General features: G+C 55.3%; 1 protein-coding gene and 1 long non-coding RNA gene across 4 annotated transcripts; one reads left to right on the top strand and one right to left on the bottom strand.

Annotated features, from left to right (window-relative positions):
- Positions 1-438: 438 nt before the first annotated feature.
- On the bottom strand, positions 439-14,370 carry TRMT9B (tRNA methyltransferase 9B (putative)). 3 transcript variants are annotated; one of them, XM_064149328.1, is made up of 6 exons: positions 14,277-14,370; positions 14,091-14,202; positions 8,582-8,736; positions 7,541-7,606; positions 6,437-6,610; positions 439-1,663 (listed from the first exon to the last, which is right to left on the bottom strand). In XM_064149328.1, the coding sequence occupies exons 2-6, from the start codon at positions 14,120-14,122 to the stop codon at positions 657-659; spliced, it is 1,434 nt and encodes a 477-aa protein (XP_064005398.1). In that variant the 5' UTR covers positions 14,123-14,202; positions 14,277-14,370; the 3' UTR covers positions 439-656. The 3 variants fall into 3 exon arrangements, with proteins under 3 accessions (XP_064005398.1, XP_064005396.1, XP_064005397.1); XM_064149326.1 differs by lacking the exon at positions 14,277-14,370 and having other exon boundaries at positions 14,091-14,197; XM_064149327.1 differs by lacking the exons at positions 7,541-7,606; positions 14,277-14,370 and having other exon boundaries at positions 14,091-14,197.
- LOC135178387 (uncharacterized) lies at positions 13,301-14,695 on the top strand. Its single transcript, XR_010303489.1, has 2 exons — positions 13,301-13,547; positions 14,370-14,695. It is a non-coding gene; the product is annotated as an uncharacterized LOC135178387 (long non-coding RNA).
- The last annotated feature ends 4,770 nt before the right edge of the window (positions 14,696-19,465 follow it).

The following is a 19,465-nucleotide window of genomic DNA, read 5'->3' as shown; positions in this document are numbered from 1 at the left end:
GCACTCATTCAGGAGCTTCAGCCTCTGCACTTGTCCGGGAGCCTAAGTCTCTGCACTGACAGCCTCAGTCTCTGCACTGACAGCCTCAGTCTCTGCACTGACAGCCTCAGCCACTGCACTGACAGCCTCAGTCTGCACTAACAGCCTCAGTCTCTGCGCTGACAGCCTCAGCCACTGCACTCATTCAGGAGCTTCAGCCTCTGCACTTGTCCGGGAGCCTAAGTCTCTGCACTGACAGCCTCAGTCTCTGCACTGACAGCCTCAGCCACTGCACTAACAGCCTCAGTCTCTGCACCGACAGCCTCAGTCTGCACTAACAGCCTCAGTCTCTGCGCTGACAGCCTCAGCCACTGCACTGACAGCCTCAGTCTCTGCGCTGACAGCCTCAGCCACTGCACTAACAGCCTCAGTCTCTGCGCTGACAGCCTCAGGTCTGCACTAACAGCCTCAGCCACTGCACTGACAGCCTCAGTCTCTGCACTAACAGCTTCAGCCACTGCACTGGCAGCCTCAGCCCGCACTCAGCTGGCAGCCTCGGTCTCTGCACTGGCAGCCTCAGCCCGCACTCAGCTGGCAGCCTCGGTCTCTGCACTGGCAGCCTCAGCCCGCACTCAGCTGGCAGCCTCGGTCTCTGCACTGGCAGCCTCAGCCCGCACTCAGCTGGCCTCCCTTTTCTCGGCAATAACGCACCAGTTGCCGTGGTCGTAGCAGGCGGAGCGGATGCGCAGGGCGGGGACGTGGTCGCGCAGCAGCGCGCACAGCTCCCCGTCGCGGAACACATGGTAGTAGCGCATGAAGGCGCTGGTGTCCCGCGCGGCGCCAGCCTGCTCCCCCACCGACACCGCCGCCTCCAGAGCGCACTCGCTGGAGTCAGCCGTCGACGTCCTCTGCAGCACCCTGCTGCCGACAGGCTCAGCAGCACCGTCCTGGTGACAGCCGCAGCCGCTGTCTTGCCCTGGGCCATTTGGAAAGGGAGAGCCTTCACCCCCCCTCTCGGCTGCACCGTGGTGTCCTCCGTTTGAACTCACACCCTCCAGCGCATCCCTGGCCGGAGCCCACTGTGGCTTCTTGAGAGGCAGGCTCTCCACGAACACATCATCATCCTCCAAACCTTGCTCCCTCAGCAGCGCCCCGTGGTGACCCAAGTCCAAGCTGCAGTGCCGTGACTGCTGGAGGGGCACGGCGCTGCCTGCCCACCCGCTCTCGTTCTTCGCAGACCTCGCCCTCTCCGTTTGCCTCCTCAGCGCCGACTCGTCGAGGGATCTGGAGAAGAACCAGGAGCGCAAGGACCTGCCGAGGGCGCTGTAAAACCTGTTCTCCTCGTCAGAAACGTTCATGCAGCAGGCTCCGGGCAGGCAGCGGTCCGTGCCGCGGGCCGGCTTGCGCTCGGTGTCTGGCCGCAGCCCGCCCCGGCAGCTGCAGCGGGGGAGGCGCAGCGGCGCAGGCTGCGCGGCTGTGCCCGCCAGAGCGTGCGGCGGCTCCGGGGGCTGCCGGCAGCACAGCGCCGGGTTCCAGGGCACAAACACGTCCTGCTTCTCGAAGCGGCGGTGCTTCTGCTCCATGGCCCACACGTAGATCATCAGCTGGCCCCCGGGCGCCAGCACCCTCGCCATTTCCTGCACTGCCCTGACCCTCCTCGCCGCGGTCGAGAAGTGATGGATCACTGTGGAGAGGGAAAGGCACAGGTAAGGAACACTGACCAGGGCAGAGGGCTTGTGTCTCTGCCCTGCTCCGTGTGCTCAGCCAGTGCACAGCTGGAACCCAAGTACCACTCATTGCAAAGGCTGAATTCATTGGCACCACAGTGCGAGTCCACCTGAGAATGCTCTTTGACGCTGCACCTTTGATCACATTGGGTGATTCTGTGCTCCACAGCCTCCCTGGAGGTGTTCAAAGCCAGGCTGGATGTAGCCTTGAGCGACCTATTCTAGTGGGAGGTGTCCCTGCCTGTGGTAAGGGGTTGGAACTGGATGATCCTCGAGGTCCCCTCCAACCTAAACCATTCTGTGATTCTGGGACACTTTTCACACCTATCTTTCTGAAAACAGAAACCCTTTTCACCGTGTAACAAATACAGCAAAGAGCAGTTAAAAGCCACTTTGTCTTTCTACATCAGTGAGACAGCTCGGACAGAAATCTTTTCCACTGCTTTCATGTTGTAGGAAGGTATTGGAGATCAGTTTAGAGGGAAAAGAGAGAGAGAGAATTAGCTCAGCCTACATGGCACATCTAAGAATGACAATACTGGTTTGCATGATGTTACTCCAGTAGAAATTAAAAACCTCATTTCACAATGAAATTACTAATCACTATATTTCATTTGCAACTTTCACTGCAATGTGAACCATTTCTATACTCCCACTTACCTGAAGGAACCAACTACAAGAGCTGGAGGCCAATGGGATGAGACTGAACAAGGCCAAGTGCAGGGTTCTGCACTTTGGCCACAACAACCCCAAGCAACACTACAGGCTGGGGCCAGAGTGGCTGAGAGCAGGCAGGCAGAGAGGGAGCTGGGGGTGCTGGCAGAGAGGAGCTGAAGAGGAGGCAGCAGTGCCCAGGTGGGCAGCAGAGCCAATGGCATCCTGGGCTGGCTCAGGAGCAGCGTGGGCAGCAGGACAAGGGAGGTTCTGCTGCCCCTGTGCTCAGCACTGCTCAGGCCACAGATTGAGTGCTGTGTCCAGTTGTGGGCTCCTGAATTGCAGAGAGCTGTTGAGGTGCTGGAAGGTGTGGAGAGAAGGGCAGCAAGGCTGGGGAGGGGCCTGGAGCACAGCCCTGTGAGGAGAGGCTGAGGGAGCTGGGGGTGTGCAGCCTGCAGCAGAGGAGGCTCAGGGCAGAGCTCATTGCTGTCTGCAGCTGCCTGCAGGGAGGCTGTAGCCAGGTGGGGTTGGGCTCTGCTGCCAGGCAGCCAGCAACAGAAAGGGGGGGACACAGCCTGGAGCTGTGCCAGGGCAGGTCTAGGCTGGATGTGAGGAGGAAGTTGTTGGCAGAGAGAGTGATTTGCATTGGAATGCGCTGCCCAGGGAGGTGGTGGAGTGGCCGTGGCTGGAGGTGTTGCAGCCAAGGCTGGCTGGGGCACTTAGTGCCATGGTCTGGTTGGTTGGGCAGGGCTGGGTGCTAGGTTGGGCTGGCTGAGCTTGGAGCTTTCTTCCAACCTGCTTGGCTCTGTGATTCCCTAAGAGCTCCGTGGCTGTTTTCTTTCTGGACTCTCAGAACCATGACCCTGCACTGAGATTGCTGCTCTTAGTGGTGTTGTTCTGTGTCATCAGGACCAGATTTGCTTCAATCAACAATGCAGAGGACTGCTTCATCCTCTGTTTCAAGTGGCCTTGTAGCCAGCCACTTGCAGATGCACAACATTCCATCTCCCCACAGAACAACACTCAACAGCAGCTGTGTTCTTAGCTGAAGCCATCTCCATACCACCAGAATCATCAGGTTACCTTCAAGTGTGCTGCTCAACAGCAGCCAATGCTACCTGCACAAAGAGCGTTAGTGCAGCTATGGGACGTGTGCCCAACAGCCTCGCTCCTTGCTCCAAACAATGACTGCACTACCAAGGGAGAGAAAACGGAGCTCTGGCACCACAAGCATTCTTGGCAGCTCTTCTCACAGGACAGCAAGCTCAGAGGAGTTCCCCAGCCTGAGAGCCTTGTGGCTGTTTAGTCTGGAGAGGAGAAGGATGAGAGGAGATCTAATAACTGCCTATAAATGTCTGAGGGCTGGGAGTCAGGAAGGGAGACACAGGGACGGGGACAGGGACAGGCTCTGCTCACTGCTCCCTGGGATAGGACAAGCAGCAATGGATGGAAGCTGCAGCACAGGAGGTTCCAGCTCAACACCAGGGGGAATTTCTTGACTGGAAGGGTCCTAGAGCCCTGGCACAGGCTGCCCAGAGAGGCTGTGGAGTCTCCTTCTCTGGAGCCTTTCCAGGCCTGCCTGGATGTGTTCCCATGTTACCTGCACTGGATTACATGGTCCTGTTCTCATAGGGTGTTTGGACTCAAAGTCACCTCCAGAGGTCCCTTCCAAGCCTAACATCCTGTGACCCTGTGGTGTGGTCAGAGTCTCCAGGTACTGCTGGCTCTTCAGTATCTTCTCAGACTTTGCAAACTATTGCAATTTCCAGCACAGGATGGGGAGAAGGGAACTGATTTATTCCATTAGATAGGCCATAAACCACTAGAGAGCCTCCTGCAAAGTGGTATCAAAGCTGCCAGACACATCAGAAGCATGAGCTTAGATGCCAGGAAGAGCTGCCAACAGAATCTCTGCAAGCTCTAAGCAGGACATTGAAAGGGTTAAATATTCTTCGTGGTCAAAATCATAAAATGGCTCTGGTGGCTCTAGAGAAAGCTAAATCCCACCGAGAGGCTGATGGCAGCAAAGCCCAGGAGCCCTCTGACTATGGGATACAAGCACTTGCCATTCTCTGGAATGGGATGAAAAATGCTCCCTGTTGAATTAGGTGGGCACAGCCATCATGTGTCTCTCCTGAAGAGGAGTTAGAATCAGTGATTGTTCAATGGACAGAAGCACCACCTGAGTTTGGCATCTTGTCAGGACAAGGACTGGTATCAACACTGGGCAGGCAGAGAGTCCTTGAAACCAGCTGACCTGAGAGCACTGAAACTGCACTAGGAGAAAGACCTGGAATGGGGATCATAGAGCCACAGAAGCCCAGAGTGGCTCAGGCTGGAAGGGACCCCGGAGCTCAACTGCTCCACCCTCCCCACCATGCCCAGGGACACCTCTCAGCTACACTCAGCTGCTCAAGGCCTCATCCAGCCTGGCCTGCAGCACCCCCAGCAAGGAGGCAGCCACAGCCTCCCTGGGCAGCCTGGGACACACTCTCAGCACCCTCACACTCAACAACTCCTTCCTCAGCTCCACTCTCAGCCTGCTCTGCCTCAGCTCCAAACCATTGCCCCTTGGGCTGTCTCTAGAGCCCCTGATGCAAAGTCCCTCTGCAGCCTTCCTGCAGGCTGCCTTCAGCTCTGGGCAGGCAGCTCTGAGGTGCCCCTGGAGCCTTCTCCCCTGCAGGCTGCACCTCCCCAGCTCCCTGAGGCTGTGCTCACAGCAGAGCTGCTCCAGCCCTGGCAGCCTCTTTGTGGCCTCCTCTGGCCTCAGTGTGCAACTAGCCAAGAAGCAAGCAGGTCTGGGTGCTGCTTGCTCATTGGCTACTCTTTCTTTCAAGCTGCATATGTGAAAAGAAAATCTCCAAGTACATTTCTATCACATTTCAAGGAGTTTGTTGCTTGCTACCAATAATATTTGTGCTCTCTATTTTTTGCTAATACAGTAAAACAGCCTGAAGGAAGTTCAAGCAAGAGTAGAGCTGAAGGTGTAGCCTGTAACCATGCACTCCAGGCTACTCATCACCTCCCCCTTTCAGATTATATTCCTCCAAATGTGAGTAGTGTTTTCAAAAGGAGAGGTTGGAGGAGTTGAGATGTTGAGGTGCTTCTCCTCTTTCAAACAATAGGCACTTTTATGGCTCTAAATTCTGATTTCACTGCTCTAAGAGAAGTTTAAAATCCTAACACAGAATAGTTGAGCTGAGTTTGAAGTCCTCAAGTTCCATTGCAATGCATCTGCTGGTCAAAACAGACCCTAAGAAGGACCCAAGATTGTACCTTGAGCAACTACTCTGTTTAATTGCAGGCAGCCCTGTTTGCAATAGCTTTTGCTAGTTTAAAATGCATGCTGGGAGGAAATCTTTCCTCCACAGGATGAAGAAGCCCACATGTAAGCAAGCAAAGGATCCATGAGCCTCCCTGCTCAGCAGTTCCTCTGTGCAGTGGAACAAATCTCTGCATTCCTCTCAGTCCCTGCTGTGAGCCCACGGGAAGCCTTTTCAAGCAACCTAACTCAAGTCAGGCTGTTTGAGAGGCTGAGGGAGCTGGGGTTGTGCAGCCTGCAGCAGAGCAGGCTCAGGGCAGAGCTCATTGCTGTCTGCAGCTGCCTGCAGGGAGGCTGTAGCCAGGTGGGGTTGGGCTCTGCTGCCAGGCAGCCAGCAACGGAAGAAGGGGACACAGCCTGGAGCTGTGCCAGGGCAGGTCTAGGCTGGATGTTAGGAGGAAGTTGTTGTCAGAGAGAGTGATTGGCATTGGAATGGGCTGCCCAGGGAGGTGGTGGAGTGGCCGTGGCTGGAGGTGCTGAAGCCAAGCCTGGCTGGGGCACTTAGTGCCATGGTCTGGTTGGTTGGGCAGGGCTGGGTGCTAGGTTGGGCTGTCTGAGCATGGAGCTCTCTTCCAGCCTGCTTGATGCTATGATTCTATGGCCTAGCTGATTGGCTAGGACTGGGTGCTAGGTTGGGCTGGCTGAGCTTGGAAGTCTCTGCCAACCTGCTTAGTTCTGTGATTCTAAGTAAAGGCCTTTGGGTCCCCCAGAGCTCTCACTTGCTGTGAGGCAGAGTGCATGTGTGTGGCCTTACCTCCAATGGAAATGACTGCATTGAAGCAGTGGTCCCTGAAGGGGAGGTTAAGGTTGTCACACACCAGCACTTCATCATCTCTCTGCCTTGCGATCTCCACCAGCGGCCTGCAGTAATCGCAGCCGAGGTTATAGACCTGGCTGTTGACACTCAGGTACTTTCCAGTTCCACAACCTAGAGAAAAGAATCCTAGGTCAGAAGTTGCATGTTCCAAACATTTGCTGCCCCTCCCAAAGCACTGCAAATAATGGCAGGACTCTCCCAACTCTAAGGTTCCCCAGAAAACAAGCTGCAGGTTTGCACCTCCTGGTGTAACTGCTGCAGGGCTCGCCTGCACTGCTGGGAAAGCTCACAGCACCAGGAGGCTGACAGCACCAGCACCACTAACCAAACCCATTACATGGCCCTGAGTGAGAGCAGCTTATGTGTAGTTCTTTGGGGAATAAGGGTAAGTGCAGGTGGGAGGAGGAAGGAGTGGTCCTCTGCAGCCTCTATTGCATAGCACAGAGCCTGCTGCTTCACACTGATCCCTCCTACAGCCTGCTGCCCTGTTCCCAACAACCGCTGCAGCTGCCTGCAGGGATGCTGTGGCCAGCTGGGGTTGGGCTCTGCTGCCAGGCAGCCAGGGACAGAAGAAGGGGACACAGCCTGGAGCTGTGCCAGGGCAGGTCTAGGCTGGATGTGAGGAGGAAGTTGTTGGCAGAGAGAGTGATTGGCACTGGAATGGGCTGCCCAGGGAGGTGGTGGAGTGGCCGTGGCTGGAGGTGTTGCAGCCAAGCCTGGCTGGGGCACTTAGTGCCATGGTCTGGTTGGTTGGGCAGGGCTGGGTGCTAGGTTGGGCTGGCTGAGCTTGGAGCTCTCTTCCAGCCTGCTTGGTTCTATGACACTATGATCCTCTGGTAAGGCTGATGCCATGTCACAGGCCTCTTTCTGACTTCGTGCCAAGGCACTGCAGTGTAGATGTGATGCCCTGCTCCAGAATGCCCTGCACCCAAAAGTCTGTCTTCTCCAGGCCTGTGCTGTACCAAACTGAAGCTTTCAGAGCATTCTCCAAGCCCCCACGCACAAGAGGGACTCTCCAACACGAGATCAGGAGACACTCACTGCAGTTATGGGTCAGTGGTGAAGAATGATTTCTGGCAGTCGACAGGCAGGCAGCAGGGCAGCAGCCTGGCAAAGAGAAACCCTCTCAGGATTGGTAATTGAATTGCAAGGGCTGGAGATATCTTTAGAAACACTGCTGCCTCCAGCAGCGGCGCTGCTCCCGCCCATGGTAATGTGCACCATTAGCAGAGACTGCAGAGAGGCTGCTGGAGAACAGCACAAGGCTCCAGCGCTGAAACCAGAGCACATTTCCAAGGGGAAATGCCCAGCAAGCACTGCTCTCTGAAGTAACCTGTGAGAGACGTGGTGAGGAGTAACCTGGCTGGCACAGCTCAAGCAATGCAAGCAGCAAACAGCGAAGCAACTAACAGCCTGTTAGTTGAGGTTTGGAACTGGCATCAAGTGTTGCTGGTCCCTGTGCTGGCAGCAGGAATGACCTTAGGTGAATGGGCACGAATGTGGAAGTTGCAGTTGCTAAATGGAAGGCTTTAGGTGGAGTGCTTCTAACCACAGGGAGTTTGGAAGTGTAGGCTCCTCTTGGACCCCCTGCCAGAGCAGGAGCAGCCAGGGCAGGGCACACAGGAACATATCCAGGTGGGCTTGGAATGTCTCTGGACCAGGAGACTCCACAACCTCTCTGGGCAGCTTGCTCCAGGGCTCTGGCACCCTCAGAAGGACAAAGGTTTCCCTTCTGTCCCCATGGCACCTCCTCTTCTCCAGATTGCCCCCAGTTTTACAAGGGCAGATTTAGCTGGAGATTAGGAAGCAATTCTTGCCAGTGAGGGTGGTGAGCCACTGGCACAGGCTGCCCAGGGAGGTGGTGGAGCACAGAATCACCCAATGTGATCAAAGACTGGGTGATTCTGTGCTCCAGCACCTCCCTGGAGGTGTTCAAGGCCAGGCTGGACGAGACCTTGAGCGACCTGTTCTAGTGGGAGGTGTCCCAGCCAACCCAAAGCACTCTCAGAATGGCTGAGCCCCTTACAATTAACAGAGAGCTGCCAGCCAGCCCCTGCTGCCCAGCCAAGGGGAGCAGCTCACCGATGTCAGCCACCAGGCTGCCAGGTTCCTGCTCCAGCAAGAAGCTGCGGACGCGCGGCCAAGCCTTGCTCTGCAGGTCGTTCAGGTAGGCAGCTGTGTTCTCATAGACACTGTGCACATGCTGCTTCTCCAGCTGGGCAGCCTCCTGTTCCATCCTGGAAAGGGCAAGAGGACAGGTTATGGACAAGCAAGCACAGAGTGCTGTGGAGCAGGCTTCCTAGCGTGAGCGCATCAGGGCCTCGCCAGCTTGCAGCCACTGCAGCCCTCTGACAGCCACCCGAGCTGAGGGATGGTCTTCAGTTAAAGCATCCTGGTTTATTCCATCAGCCTCAAGGCAGAACCTGGATGCATCATACGATCCCAGAGAGGCTCAGCCTGGCAGGGAGCTCAGAGCTCATCCCCTCCACCCTCCCCACCATGCCCAGGGACACCTCACAGCTACACTCAGCTGCTCAAGGCCTCATCCAGCCTGGCCTGCAGCACCCCCAGCAAGGAGGCAGCCACAGCCTCCCTGGGCAGCCTGGGACACACTCTCAGCACCCTCACACTCAGCAACTCCTTCCTCAGCTCCACTCTCAGCCTGCTCTGCCTCAGCTCCAAACCATTGCCCCTTGGGCTGTCTCTAGAGCCCCTGATGCAAAGTCCCTCTGCAGCCTTCCTGCAGGCTGCCTTCAGCTCTGGGCAGGCAGCTCTGAGGTGCCCCTGGAGCCTTCTCCCCTGCAGGCTGCACCCCCCCAGCTCCCTGAGGCTGTGCTCACAGCAGAGCTGCTCCAGCCCTTGCAGCATCTTTGTGGCCTCCTCTGGCCTCAGTGTGCAACTAGCCAAGAAGCAAGCAGGTCTGGGTGCTGCTTGCTCATTGGCTACTCTTTCTTTCAAGCTGCTTATGTGCCTGCAGGATCCCTTCAGCTCCGAGGTCCCCCTGGAGCCTTCTCCTCTGCAGAGGAGCCCAGAACTGGACACAGCACTCAAGGTGTGGCCTGGCCAGTGTTGAGTACCAGGGAAGAGTAAGCTCCCTTGATCCTGGAGACCTCCATGCACTGCAGCACTGCACTGGAGGTTACTGTTTTGAGATACACACAGAGAGCCTTGTCTGGTTTGCAGAGGAAGCAATGAAAAATCAGGATCACAGGATCCTAGAATGGCTCAGGCTGGAAGGGAGCTCAGAGCTCATCCCCTCCACCCTCCACACCATGCCCAGGGACACCTCTCAGCTACACTCAAGGCCTCATCCAGCCTGGCCTGGAGGCAGCCACAGCCTCCCTGGGCAGCCTGAGGCACGCTCTCAGCACCCTCACACTCAACAACTCCTTCCTCAGCTCCTCTGGGGAGGAGGCCAAGGTGTCCAGGAAGCCTACTGCTTTGTTTCTGCCCCAGTTCTCATTTAACTCACCTGGAAGCTGTGGGACAGGACCAGCAAAGAGCAGAGGGTAGGACACATTTCCCCCACACTCAGTTCACCTTTTCTTGTGCTTTGATTGCTGTCAGAGGGCTGCTGCAGAGCCCTGCAGCAGAGCTGAGTGTGCAGTAAATTGGCACCCTGCAGCAAGCCTTGCCAGGCCCCAGCCTGTGGATGCAGCTAGAGAGATGCCAGCTTCCTGCCAAGCAGGCATTTGGGCAGCAAATGAGGAGCAGGACTCTTCCCTTTCAGCTCTGCCTGCTCACAAAGGTTTGTTCATGAGACTGCAACAGGCCCTTGCTGCAGGTGTCAGGATGGAGGTGCCAGGCTCTGTTTGGTGGTGCCCAGTGAGAGGACAAGGAACAACAGGGACAAGCTGGAGCCCAGGAGCTTCCACCTCAGCATGACTACTATGGTGAGGGTGCCAGGGAGGTTGTGGAGTCTCCTTCTCTGGAGATGCCCTGAGCCCTAGCCCAGTGACACTGTGCTTCCATTTTTCAAGTGACAAGCAAGATTCCTGTGCCCTGCCTCAGAAAAGCACACCTGAAGGGTTGACAGGCTCCCTCACAGGGTTTAAGGCTCTTTAGCAGAGGGCCTGTCTCTACAGCTGAATTACTACAGGTAGTAAACTCCCTGCCTCTTGACTTAGCTTCCAAGGAATGCAGCAGTGGTATCTGAAAGCCCCTGGCCACGCTGTGCCACTCACAGGCTTTTACTAGCAGTAGCTCAGCAAGAGTGGTGGGACTGTGAGGTTGGAATTGATGATCTCAAAGGTCTCTTCCAACCTCACCAGTTCTAGGAGTCTATGAATTACAGTATGAACAGAGCTGTTTGCCCTCCTTTGTCACCCTATCTCCAGTTCTCTCCTCCTCTCTCCTGATTACCCACAAGTTAGCCAAGCATTACATAGGAAGCACTCTCCAGCCTCCCTGATGAATCAGCCCAGGTGGTCTTTTACATTCTCTGTATCCTCTCCATATGGCTACACTCTTCATGCCAAGCTATGCTCCTGGCAAGATCTGATTCCTTCATGTCAGCCTACGGATCTGGAACTGCAGCTTCCTAAATTCCCTCTGTTTCCTCACACTTCAGTTTGCATTGAGAGTTCTCTTTCCAGATGGATTACTTTTAATTTATTCTGCATCACTCTTTTTTTCCCCCTGCCCATAGAGCTTCTCACTGGTGCTCCTTACACTGTACTTGCTGCTACAGGCAAAGCCTCCTCAACTAAAGCAATTTGCAGACTGGCTGAAGGCATGCAACTGCCTGAGAAATCATCTGTCACTGAAACTTACTCTGCTAGTGACAGGGAGATAAGCAGCACGTTATCAACAACCACCTGCAGGGAGGCTGTAGCCAGGTGGGGTTGGGCTCTGCTGCCAGGCAGCCAGCAACAGAACAAGGGGACACAGCCTCAAGCTGTGCCAGGGCAGGTCTAGGCTGGATGTTGTTAGGAAGTTGTTGGCACAGAGAGTGATTGGCATTGGAATGGGCTGCCCATGGAGGTGGTGGAGTGGCCGTGGCTGGAGGTGTTGAAGCCAAGCCTGGCTGGGGCACTTAGTGCCATGGTCTGGTTGGTTGGGCAGGGCTGGGTGCTAGGTTGGGCTGGGGGAGCTTGGAGCTCTCTGCCAACCTGCTTGGTTCTATGATTCATTTCCAGCAATGCCCAGTTTCCCTCAATGTTTGTTCTCTTTTAAATGCATTATAGTGTGAGGGATACCTTCTAATCTCACTTGATATTTTTAAGTCCTCTATTTTAAAGGCAAGGAATGCATAAAGCAACTCCTCCTATCGAGCATGGCTCTCTGGAGGCCCCTTCCAACCCCTAACACTCTGTGATTCTGTGAAAGCAAGAGCTCCCTGAGGAAGCTGAAACTCCATGTGAACACCACTCGAGTTCTCCATTTGGAGAATATTTTAATACCATGGCTTTTTTAGATGTAATTTGGCTTGTTTTTATCCTTAAAACCCATCTTCTCCAGGAAGTTACAGTATGAGTGAGTCCAGAGGAGACCATGAAAATGCTCAGGGGGCAGCAGCAGCTCTGCTATGGGGACAGGCTGCAGCCTGGAGAAGAGAAGGCTTCCAGGAGACCTTGGAGTGGCCTTCTAGGATCTGAAGGGGACCTACAGGAGGGCTGGGGAGGGACTTTTGACAAGGTCTTGTAATGATAGGAGGAGGAGGAATGGGTTTGAACTGACAGAGGAGAGATTGAAACTGGATGTTACGAAAGGGTTCGTTGCAGTGAGGGTGGTGAGACACTGGCACAGGTTGCCCAGGCCCAACCTAGCACCCAGCCCTGCCCAACCAACCAGACCATGGCACTAAGTGCCCCAGCCAGGCTTGGCTGCAACACCTCCAGCCACAGCCACTCCACCACCTCCCTGGGCAGCCCATTCCAGTGCCAATCACTCTCTCTGACAACAACTTCCTCCTCACATCCAGCCTAGACCTGCCCTGGCACAGCTTGAGGCTGTGTCCCCTTCTTCTGTCCCTGGCTGCCTGGCAGCAGAGCCCAACCCCACCTGGCTGCAGCCTCCTTTCAGGCAGCTGCAGACAGCAATGAGCTCTGCCCTGAGCCTCCTCTGCTGCAAGCCAAAGAACTACCTTAAGACCACCTTTAAAAGCTCACCTGGCCTATTGCTAATAACTAAGGGCAGGGATTTGCACATCACTTTGTTCAGGACAGCATTTTGTGCTCTTTGCATTCTTCCACATCCTGATTCATCCATCCAGAACGGGTGGGAGAATATTTGCATGGGAAGTGTTTATCCCTTGATGCAGGGCTGATTTCAAACCCTGAATGTGCTTTACAACTGGTTTACCTTAGAATATGATGAATTTTGTATTCAAAATTCAGCAGCTGAGGCTGCTCCAGCTGACATCCAGTGGGAATGAAAATCCCTTCTCAAATTCATCTTATTATTCTCTATGCACCTGGAAATGTTTTATGCCTCTGGAGGTCTCCTTGCCAGAGGCAATGTGAACATGCACAGCCACTGTGACTCCCTCTATCCAGGTCACCCCAGAATGCACATCTCCCCGAGTTACACAGCAGCAGCACTCAAAGCCCTGGGGGTGCAGACTGTACAAGCACACACGGCAAGAAGGAGATCGGTAACTAAACCCCCGCTGCTCCAAATGTATGCTCTATAAATAGCACACAGAACTCAAATGAATATCCTGAGATGCTGGAAACCAACCACTAAAATTCAGCCTAACCCCCTGAGCTCCATCCCGGGGCGTTAAAAGAGGCCGGTTGCTAACACGCCTGCTGCGTGCTGTCCTCACCAGCTCCTCGCTCGAAGCGCCGAGCTGCGGGCGCCCCTCTCTGCCGGCAGCTGCGCCCGCAGGGCTGGCACCGTGCGCCGCACCGGCGCGGCAGTGCTGCCGAGCCCGGCCGGCTCCTGCCTGCTCTGCGGAAGAAAGGAGCAGGTGACCTGGCCCCCCGAGCTGGGGCTGCTCCGGCTGACATCCAGCGGGAAGGAAAATCCCCTCCCAAGCGCTCCTCAGGCGGCGAAGGCTCTGCCCGCAGCGGGCTCCGGCTGCGCTGACGAGGGCAATGCCCAGGTATTCCCGGCTTTCTAGGGCACGAAAATATCCCAACTCTTAAGAGCTCGGGATGGCTCCAGAGCGTTGCTTAGCACTGTTTGCGAACCCACAGCACGTATTTCATTTCTAACTCATCAGGCGGCCACAGCGAAACTTACTATTCCCGCTGCAAATGCCCCCTCCCCGCTTCTTCCATGCCCTCCCCAGCTGCTCTGCCCAAGCCAGCGCCAGTGCTGCTCCCCGGGGCTGCGAGCGGCGGCTCCGCTCCGGGCAGTGAGGACGGGGGGGCTGGGTGGGCAATGAAAAGACTTCGATCGCCAGCCCTGCCGGCCCGGCCCGGGGCAGCGCCCCGGGGGCAGCTCCCTGCGCGCAGGAGCGCAAGCCGCCGGCGCTCAGCGGCGCTTCTGGGGGCGGCTGGGGGGGTTCTTGCCTTTTGCTTTTATTATTATCATTAATGTACTACCCCTGGCTCAGCTCGGCGGCGGCGGAGCGCAGGGGCTGCCCCCGGCATCCTCCCCGCGTAGCTGGGCCACCTCGGCTCCCTCCCGGCCCGCTCCTTACCTGCAGCCGCGGGGCGGTGGCAGAGGCTGCATCCCGCCGCGGAGGCGGCGCTTGGCCGCGCCGTTGCCGTGCCGAGCCGTGCCGTGCCCTGCCGAGCTCTTCCCGGGGGTGGCCCTCGGAGGAGAGGCGCAGGGAAAGAGAAACCCTCCCCGCGCCTCTCCGCCGAGGGCCACCCCCAGTCGGCGGGTCCCGATCCCCCTTCCCCCGCAGTGAGGAGGAGGAGGAGGCGGGGAGAAAGGGCCGGCTTAGCAGCTCCCCCTTTAACTCTTCTGCTGGCAGGCTTCTCTCATCCTTGGGCGTCTTCTGCGAGGAGATGAGCAGGGTGGTGCTGAGGAGACGGCAGCGGCGGTGGGATGCTCCGTCAGGGGGTCGCGGCGAGAGCAGCAGGGGCCCCCAGCTCCTCTAAACCGAGGTCGATGCGAACCGTGCTGGCTCTCCTGGTGATAAAAGCGGCCAAGGAGGATTAGCCTTAGCTCATTAAAGGTTAAGCTCAAGGCTGGGTCCTGCCTGCAAGGCTTCCCATCCCGAGAGCGGCGAGGGTTAACGTTTGGGGTGTCCTCCCCCCTGCTTCAGCACCGATTCCTATTAAAGCATCCTAACCATGACAGATTGGTTCTTTCACGTTTGCAAACGCATACTGGACCCTGCCGTGCAGCAGCACCCCGGTGCCATTAATGCTGTAAACACGAGCTAGAGAGACAGCCCTGTCCCACGACCTTATCAATGATGCAAAAGCAGATCAGAGAGAGAGCAGGCAGCAACGAAACAACACGAGCCAGCGTGACTGGCAGGGAGCTCGGCACAGCTCACACAGGCTACTGACGGTACTGAACTATTCACTGCTTGATGTAGCTGTTTGCCCCGGTATGCTTTGAAGGTACCTGGAGAGAGGGCTGTGAGGAACCAGTGGGAGCATGGCTGTGCATGGATGGGGGCTTCCAAGCTGCCAAGATGACTCAGGAGCTTGCATTCCTTTCGTTTTGACCATCACACTTCAGCTAAAAAGAACAAAGAAAAAAAAGGGAAAAACCAACAACAGTGACAGGGAAGATGCTCAGAACAAGCTGAGAAAAGCTGCACTGCAGTCACAGGACCCCAACATTGCATTCAATATACCAAAGGCATGGAGGGATGATGAAGTTCTTGGTCTACACTATGAAGGTATTCAGCAGCCAGTGCTGATGAACCTTCTCAGCTGTTTCAGAGAGCTTTGCCTGACCTGTAAGATGTGACTGCCCTTTGCATGGTGCTGCCATGTCCCTGCCATTCCATACCTCCACGTGTGCCTGCTCGTTTAATGTCACAAGGCAGCGTCAGATACACTCACTGAGCCTCTGTCACTTGTGGTTTTGTTTAAGGGGGACCTGGGATCCCTCAAACTACCACACTGGTACAGAGGAATGAGGGGCTGCCATTCCCAGATATTCTCAGAGCTCTTTTTGGCAAGATGCAATCACATTTGCCTCATCCTGCCTTCGGGTGCCAAGCTTATTGCAGCAAAAAGTGACACAAAACAGTTCACAGTACAGCACTGCCAGGACCTTGCACTCAAATTCCCTACAGCCTCCTCAAGTGTGGATGCCACCTGGCCCAGGGTACTCCTCCACACATTGATTGGTTTTAAAAACTCTTCAGTTTTAAACAACTGCCTCAAATTTCACCTGCTTGGAAGAAGACTCTGCTGTAGGTGCAGCAGTAGACCACAACACAAGAGAGATGTGGAGGTGATGGAGTGGGTCCAGAGGAGGGCAAGGAAGCTGTGAAGGGCCTGGAGAATAAATCTGATGAGGAGCAACTGAGAGAGCTGGGAATGGGTAGTGTGAGGAAGAAGAAGCTGAGGGCAGAGCTCATTGCTGTCTACAGCTACCTGAAGGGACACTGTGGAGAGGCTGCTGCTGGGCTCTGCTCACAGGGAACTGGAGACAGAACAAGGGGGAATGGCCTCAAGCTGAGGCTGGGGAGGTTTAGATTGGACATTAGGAAAGAGTTTTTCAGAGAGAGAGTGGTCAGGGACTGGAATAAGCTGCCCAGGGAGGTGGTAGAGTCACCCAGCCTGGCTGTGTTTCAGGGTGGTTTGGCTGTGGTGCTTGGGGCTATGGTTTAAGGTGAATCTTGTAGAGGAGGGTTCCAGGTTGGACTTGGTGCTCCTGAGGGGCTTTGCCAGCCTGGAGGTGTCTGTGATTCTGTGAAAACTTCCCCGTGGTGAATTCCTACAGCCCTCCTCCTTACCACCTCATCTCTTCTGGATGCTCTTTAAACCCATCAGTATCTACTGGTCCTATAGATTCTGTGGCAGGCTTCCTGCTTGGGATGCATCTGAAACAGAAGTTTGTCACATAGCTTAAGACCTTGAGGGGAAAGATGCAGGTATTCAGGTCTCAGCACGGCACACAAATGGAGGCAGGATGGAAACAGAATGCTTCTTCCTTTGAAGTTCTACTCCTCTACAATGACATCATAAATTGCAGTCCTCAACTCCTCCTCCCACCACTATTAAAAGATCCCATTCACTCATTTTTCTATATTAAAAAGGATTTAGGCCCCTAAATTAAGTGACCAAGAATTAGGAAAGCCAGAAGGCTACCCATGAAACCCTCATTCAGTCCTCCTGTGCACATGGATTGCAAGCCTGGACTCAATTACCAAGGTGTCTGCAGAAGACCAGGCAGCACTTGGAACCTCTGCAATCCTCTGGTTGCAGCCTGGGAGCCTGCACAACCCTGGCTCCTCCTCTGCTCCCATTCATTTGCTGCTGCACTGGTGGCGTCTCCTTTCTGCTTACCCCTTAGCAGCACTCCTGTGGACATTTCTCTTTCCCTGGTCTCTCTGAACTCTTCACCCTTAGAAAGCCCTTTCTTAGTGGATCAGGTAAAGGCTTTTACCACAGGGTCACAGAGGCTGCAAATTATTCCTTCCAAGTTACTTCTGATTTTTCTCCCAAAGAAAGGAAAAATATGAACAGGAAGGAAAGCAAAGACAGGGGGGTTGGAAGGGACCCAAGGGCATCATCCAGTCCAAGCCCCCTGCCAGAGCAGGACCACACAATCCAGCTCAGGGCACACAGAACACATCCAGACAGGCCTGGAAAGGCTCCACAGAAGGAGACTCCACAGCCTCTCTGGGCAGCCTGTGCCAGGGCTCTGGGACCCTTCCAGGCAAGAAGTTCCCCCTTGTGTTGAGCTGGAACCTCCTGTGCTGCAGCTTCCATCCACTGCTGCTTGTCCTATCCCAGGGAGCAGTGAGCAGAGCCTGTCCCCCCCCCCCGACCCCCAGCCTCAGGTGTTTATAGACATTGATTAGATCACAGAGCCACAGAATCACTGCTGGTTTCCAAAGCTCTGTGGCAGAGCTAACAAAGGCCTGGACCCCGTGGGGTCAGTGCCATTGCCAGTAAGCCAGCATGGGTACTGGGGACTAAACCCAGGATTTGCTTTTCCTGGGAACTTTCAGGCAGGCTCAAGCAGTAACTAGTCACTTTTTTTTATTATTCCTTTTCCTGGGACAAGAAAATTCAGAGATTTGAGCTAGAGAACACATCATTTCCTAACTGAAGGGGCTCTCTGAAGGCTCAGCTTCCCCACTGAAATCAGCTACATTTTTATCTTGCTTGCTGGTCTGTCTCAGTGGCCTATTTTCAAAAGAAGGGGCTAAAAATATCTGGCAGTTACTCTCCTGAGGGCTTCAGTCTTTAGTGACTTTCTCACCCTTTCTTTTCAGTCACTGGCACTTAGGATCACAGAATCAGTCAGGGTTGGAAGGGACCACAAGGAGCAGCCAGTTCCAACCCCCTGCCATGGCCAGGGACACCTCACACTAGATCAGGCTGGTCACAGCCTCAGCCAGCCTGGCCTTAAACACCTCCAGGGATGAGGCTTCCACCACCTCCCTGGGCAACCCCTGCCAGGCTATCAACACCCTCATGCTGAACAACTTCTTCCTAACATCCAGGCTGAATCTTCCCATCTCTAGCTTGGTTCCATTCCCCTGAGTCATAGAATCATAGAATCAAGCAGGTTGGCAGAGAGCTCCAAGCTCATCCAGCCCAACCTAGCACCCAGCCCTGGCCAATCACCCAGACCATGGCACTGAGTGCCCCAGCCAGTCCTACCACTACCTGACACCCTAAGAAGTCCCTCCCATGCTTTCCTGTAGAAACCTGATTTCTTAAGGAAAATTCAGCTCCTCTGCTCCTTATTTGCTCCCAGGAGCTTCAACACTAGCAAACACCCTCGGGATCATGACAATGCTGAGTGCTGGGCCATGCTGCAGGGCAGTCCAGATTGAGCTGCAGTGGGGTAAGAAAGCAGAACTAATTGATTGGAAGTCCAGCAAAACGGAACACTTCTCTCCCCCTGAGGACACAGGCTTAGCCTGCAGGCAAGCCCACGTTGTGAGGGATTGTTACTGTGTGGCCTCCAGCCCCTGCCATGCTGCGAGGATTAGCTGGCTAAGGTTTGCAAAGCCCTTTGAAGATTAGAGGGCATTAAGTTGCATAAGTGCTAAGCACTATTATCCAATACTTAAGTATCATAACCAAGCTTTGCAGGACAAGTGCTGATCACCTCACTGGTCTGAGTCCTTGTGACTACAGCAGAGTTGCTGCAAGAGGTAAAGCCAGCAGAGATGACCACAGAAAGTGCACCCAAGCCAACCTCACAAAATTCAACAAGACCAAATACAAGGTCCTGCAGCTGGGTCAAGGCAATCCCAAGTACCAATAGAGGCTGGGCAGGGACTGGCTTGAGAGCAGCCCTGAGGAGAGGAACTTGGGGGTGCTGGGGGAGGAGAAGCTCAATCTGAGCTGTCAGTGCTGTTCTTGCAGCCCAGAGAGCAACCAGAGCCTGGGCTGCAGCCAGAGCAGTGTGGGCAGCAGGGTGAGGGAAGGGATCCTGCCCCTCTGCTCCACACTGCTGAGACTTCACCTGGAGTGCTGCATCCAGTGCTGGAGCCCCTGGGACAAGAGGGATATGGAGCTCCCTCACCTCACAGGGCTGTGCTCCAGGCCCCTCCCCAGCCTTGCTGCCCTTCTCTCCACACCTGCCAGCACCTCAACAGCTCTCTGCTATTCAGGAGCCCACAACTGGACACAGCACTCCAGGGGTGGCCTGAGCAGTGCTGAGCACAGGGGCACAAGAACCTCCCCTGTCCTGCTGCCCACACTGCTCCTGAGCCAGCCCAGGATGCCATTGGCTCTGCTGCCCACCTGGGCACACTGCTGGCTCATCTATCTTCAGTTCCTCTCTATCAGCACCCCCAGGTCTGTCTCTGCCTGGCTGCTCTCAGTCACTCTGTTTGGTTTGACAGATGAACACAGAAACTCAACCAGATTGAGAGCACCTGGGGGTTTGATGCAGCTGTTTTGACTAACGAGAAGC

Source organism: Pogoniulus pusillus, chromosome 9 (assembly GCF_015220805.1).
Source record: "Pogoniulus pusillus isolate bPogPus1 chromosome 9, bPogPus1.pri, whole genome shotgun sequence".
NCBI classification, from domain to species: Eukaryota; Metazoa; Chordata; class Aves; order Piciformes; family Lybiidae; genus Pogoniulus; species Pogoniulus pusillus.
The sequence above is the reverse complement of the archived record's forward strand: the minus strand, read 5'-3'. Positions and strand labels throughout refer to the sequence as shown.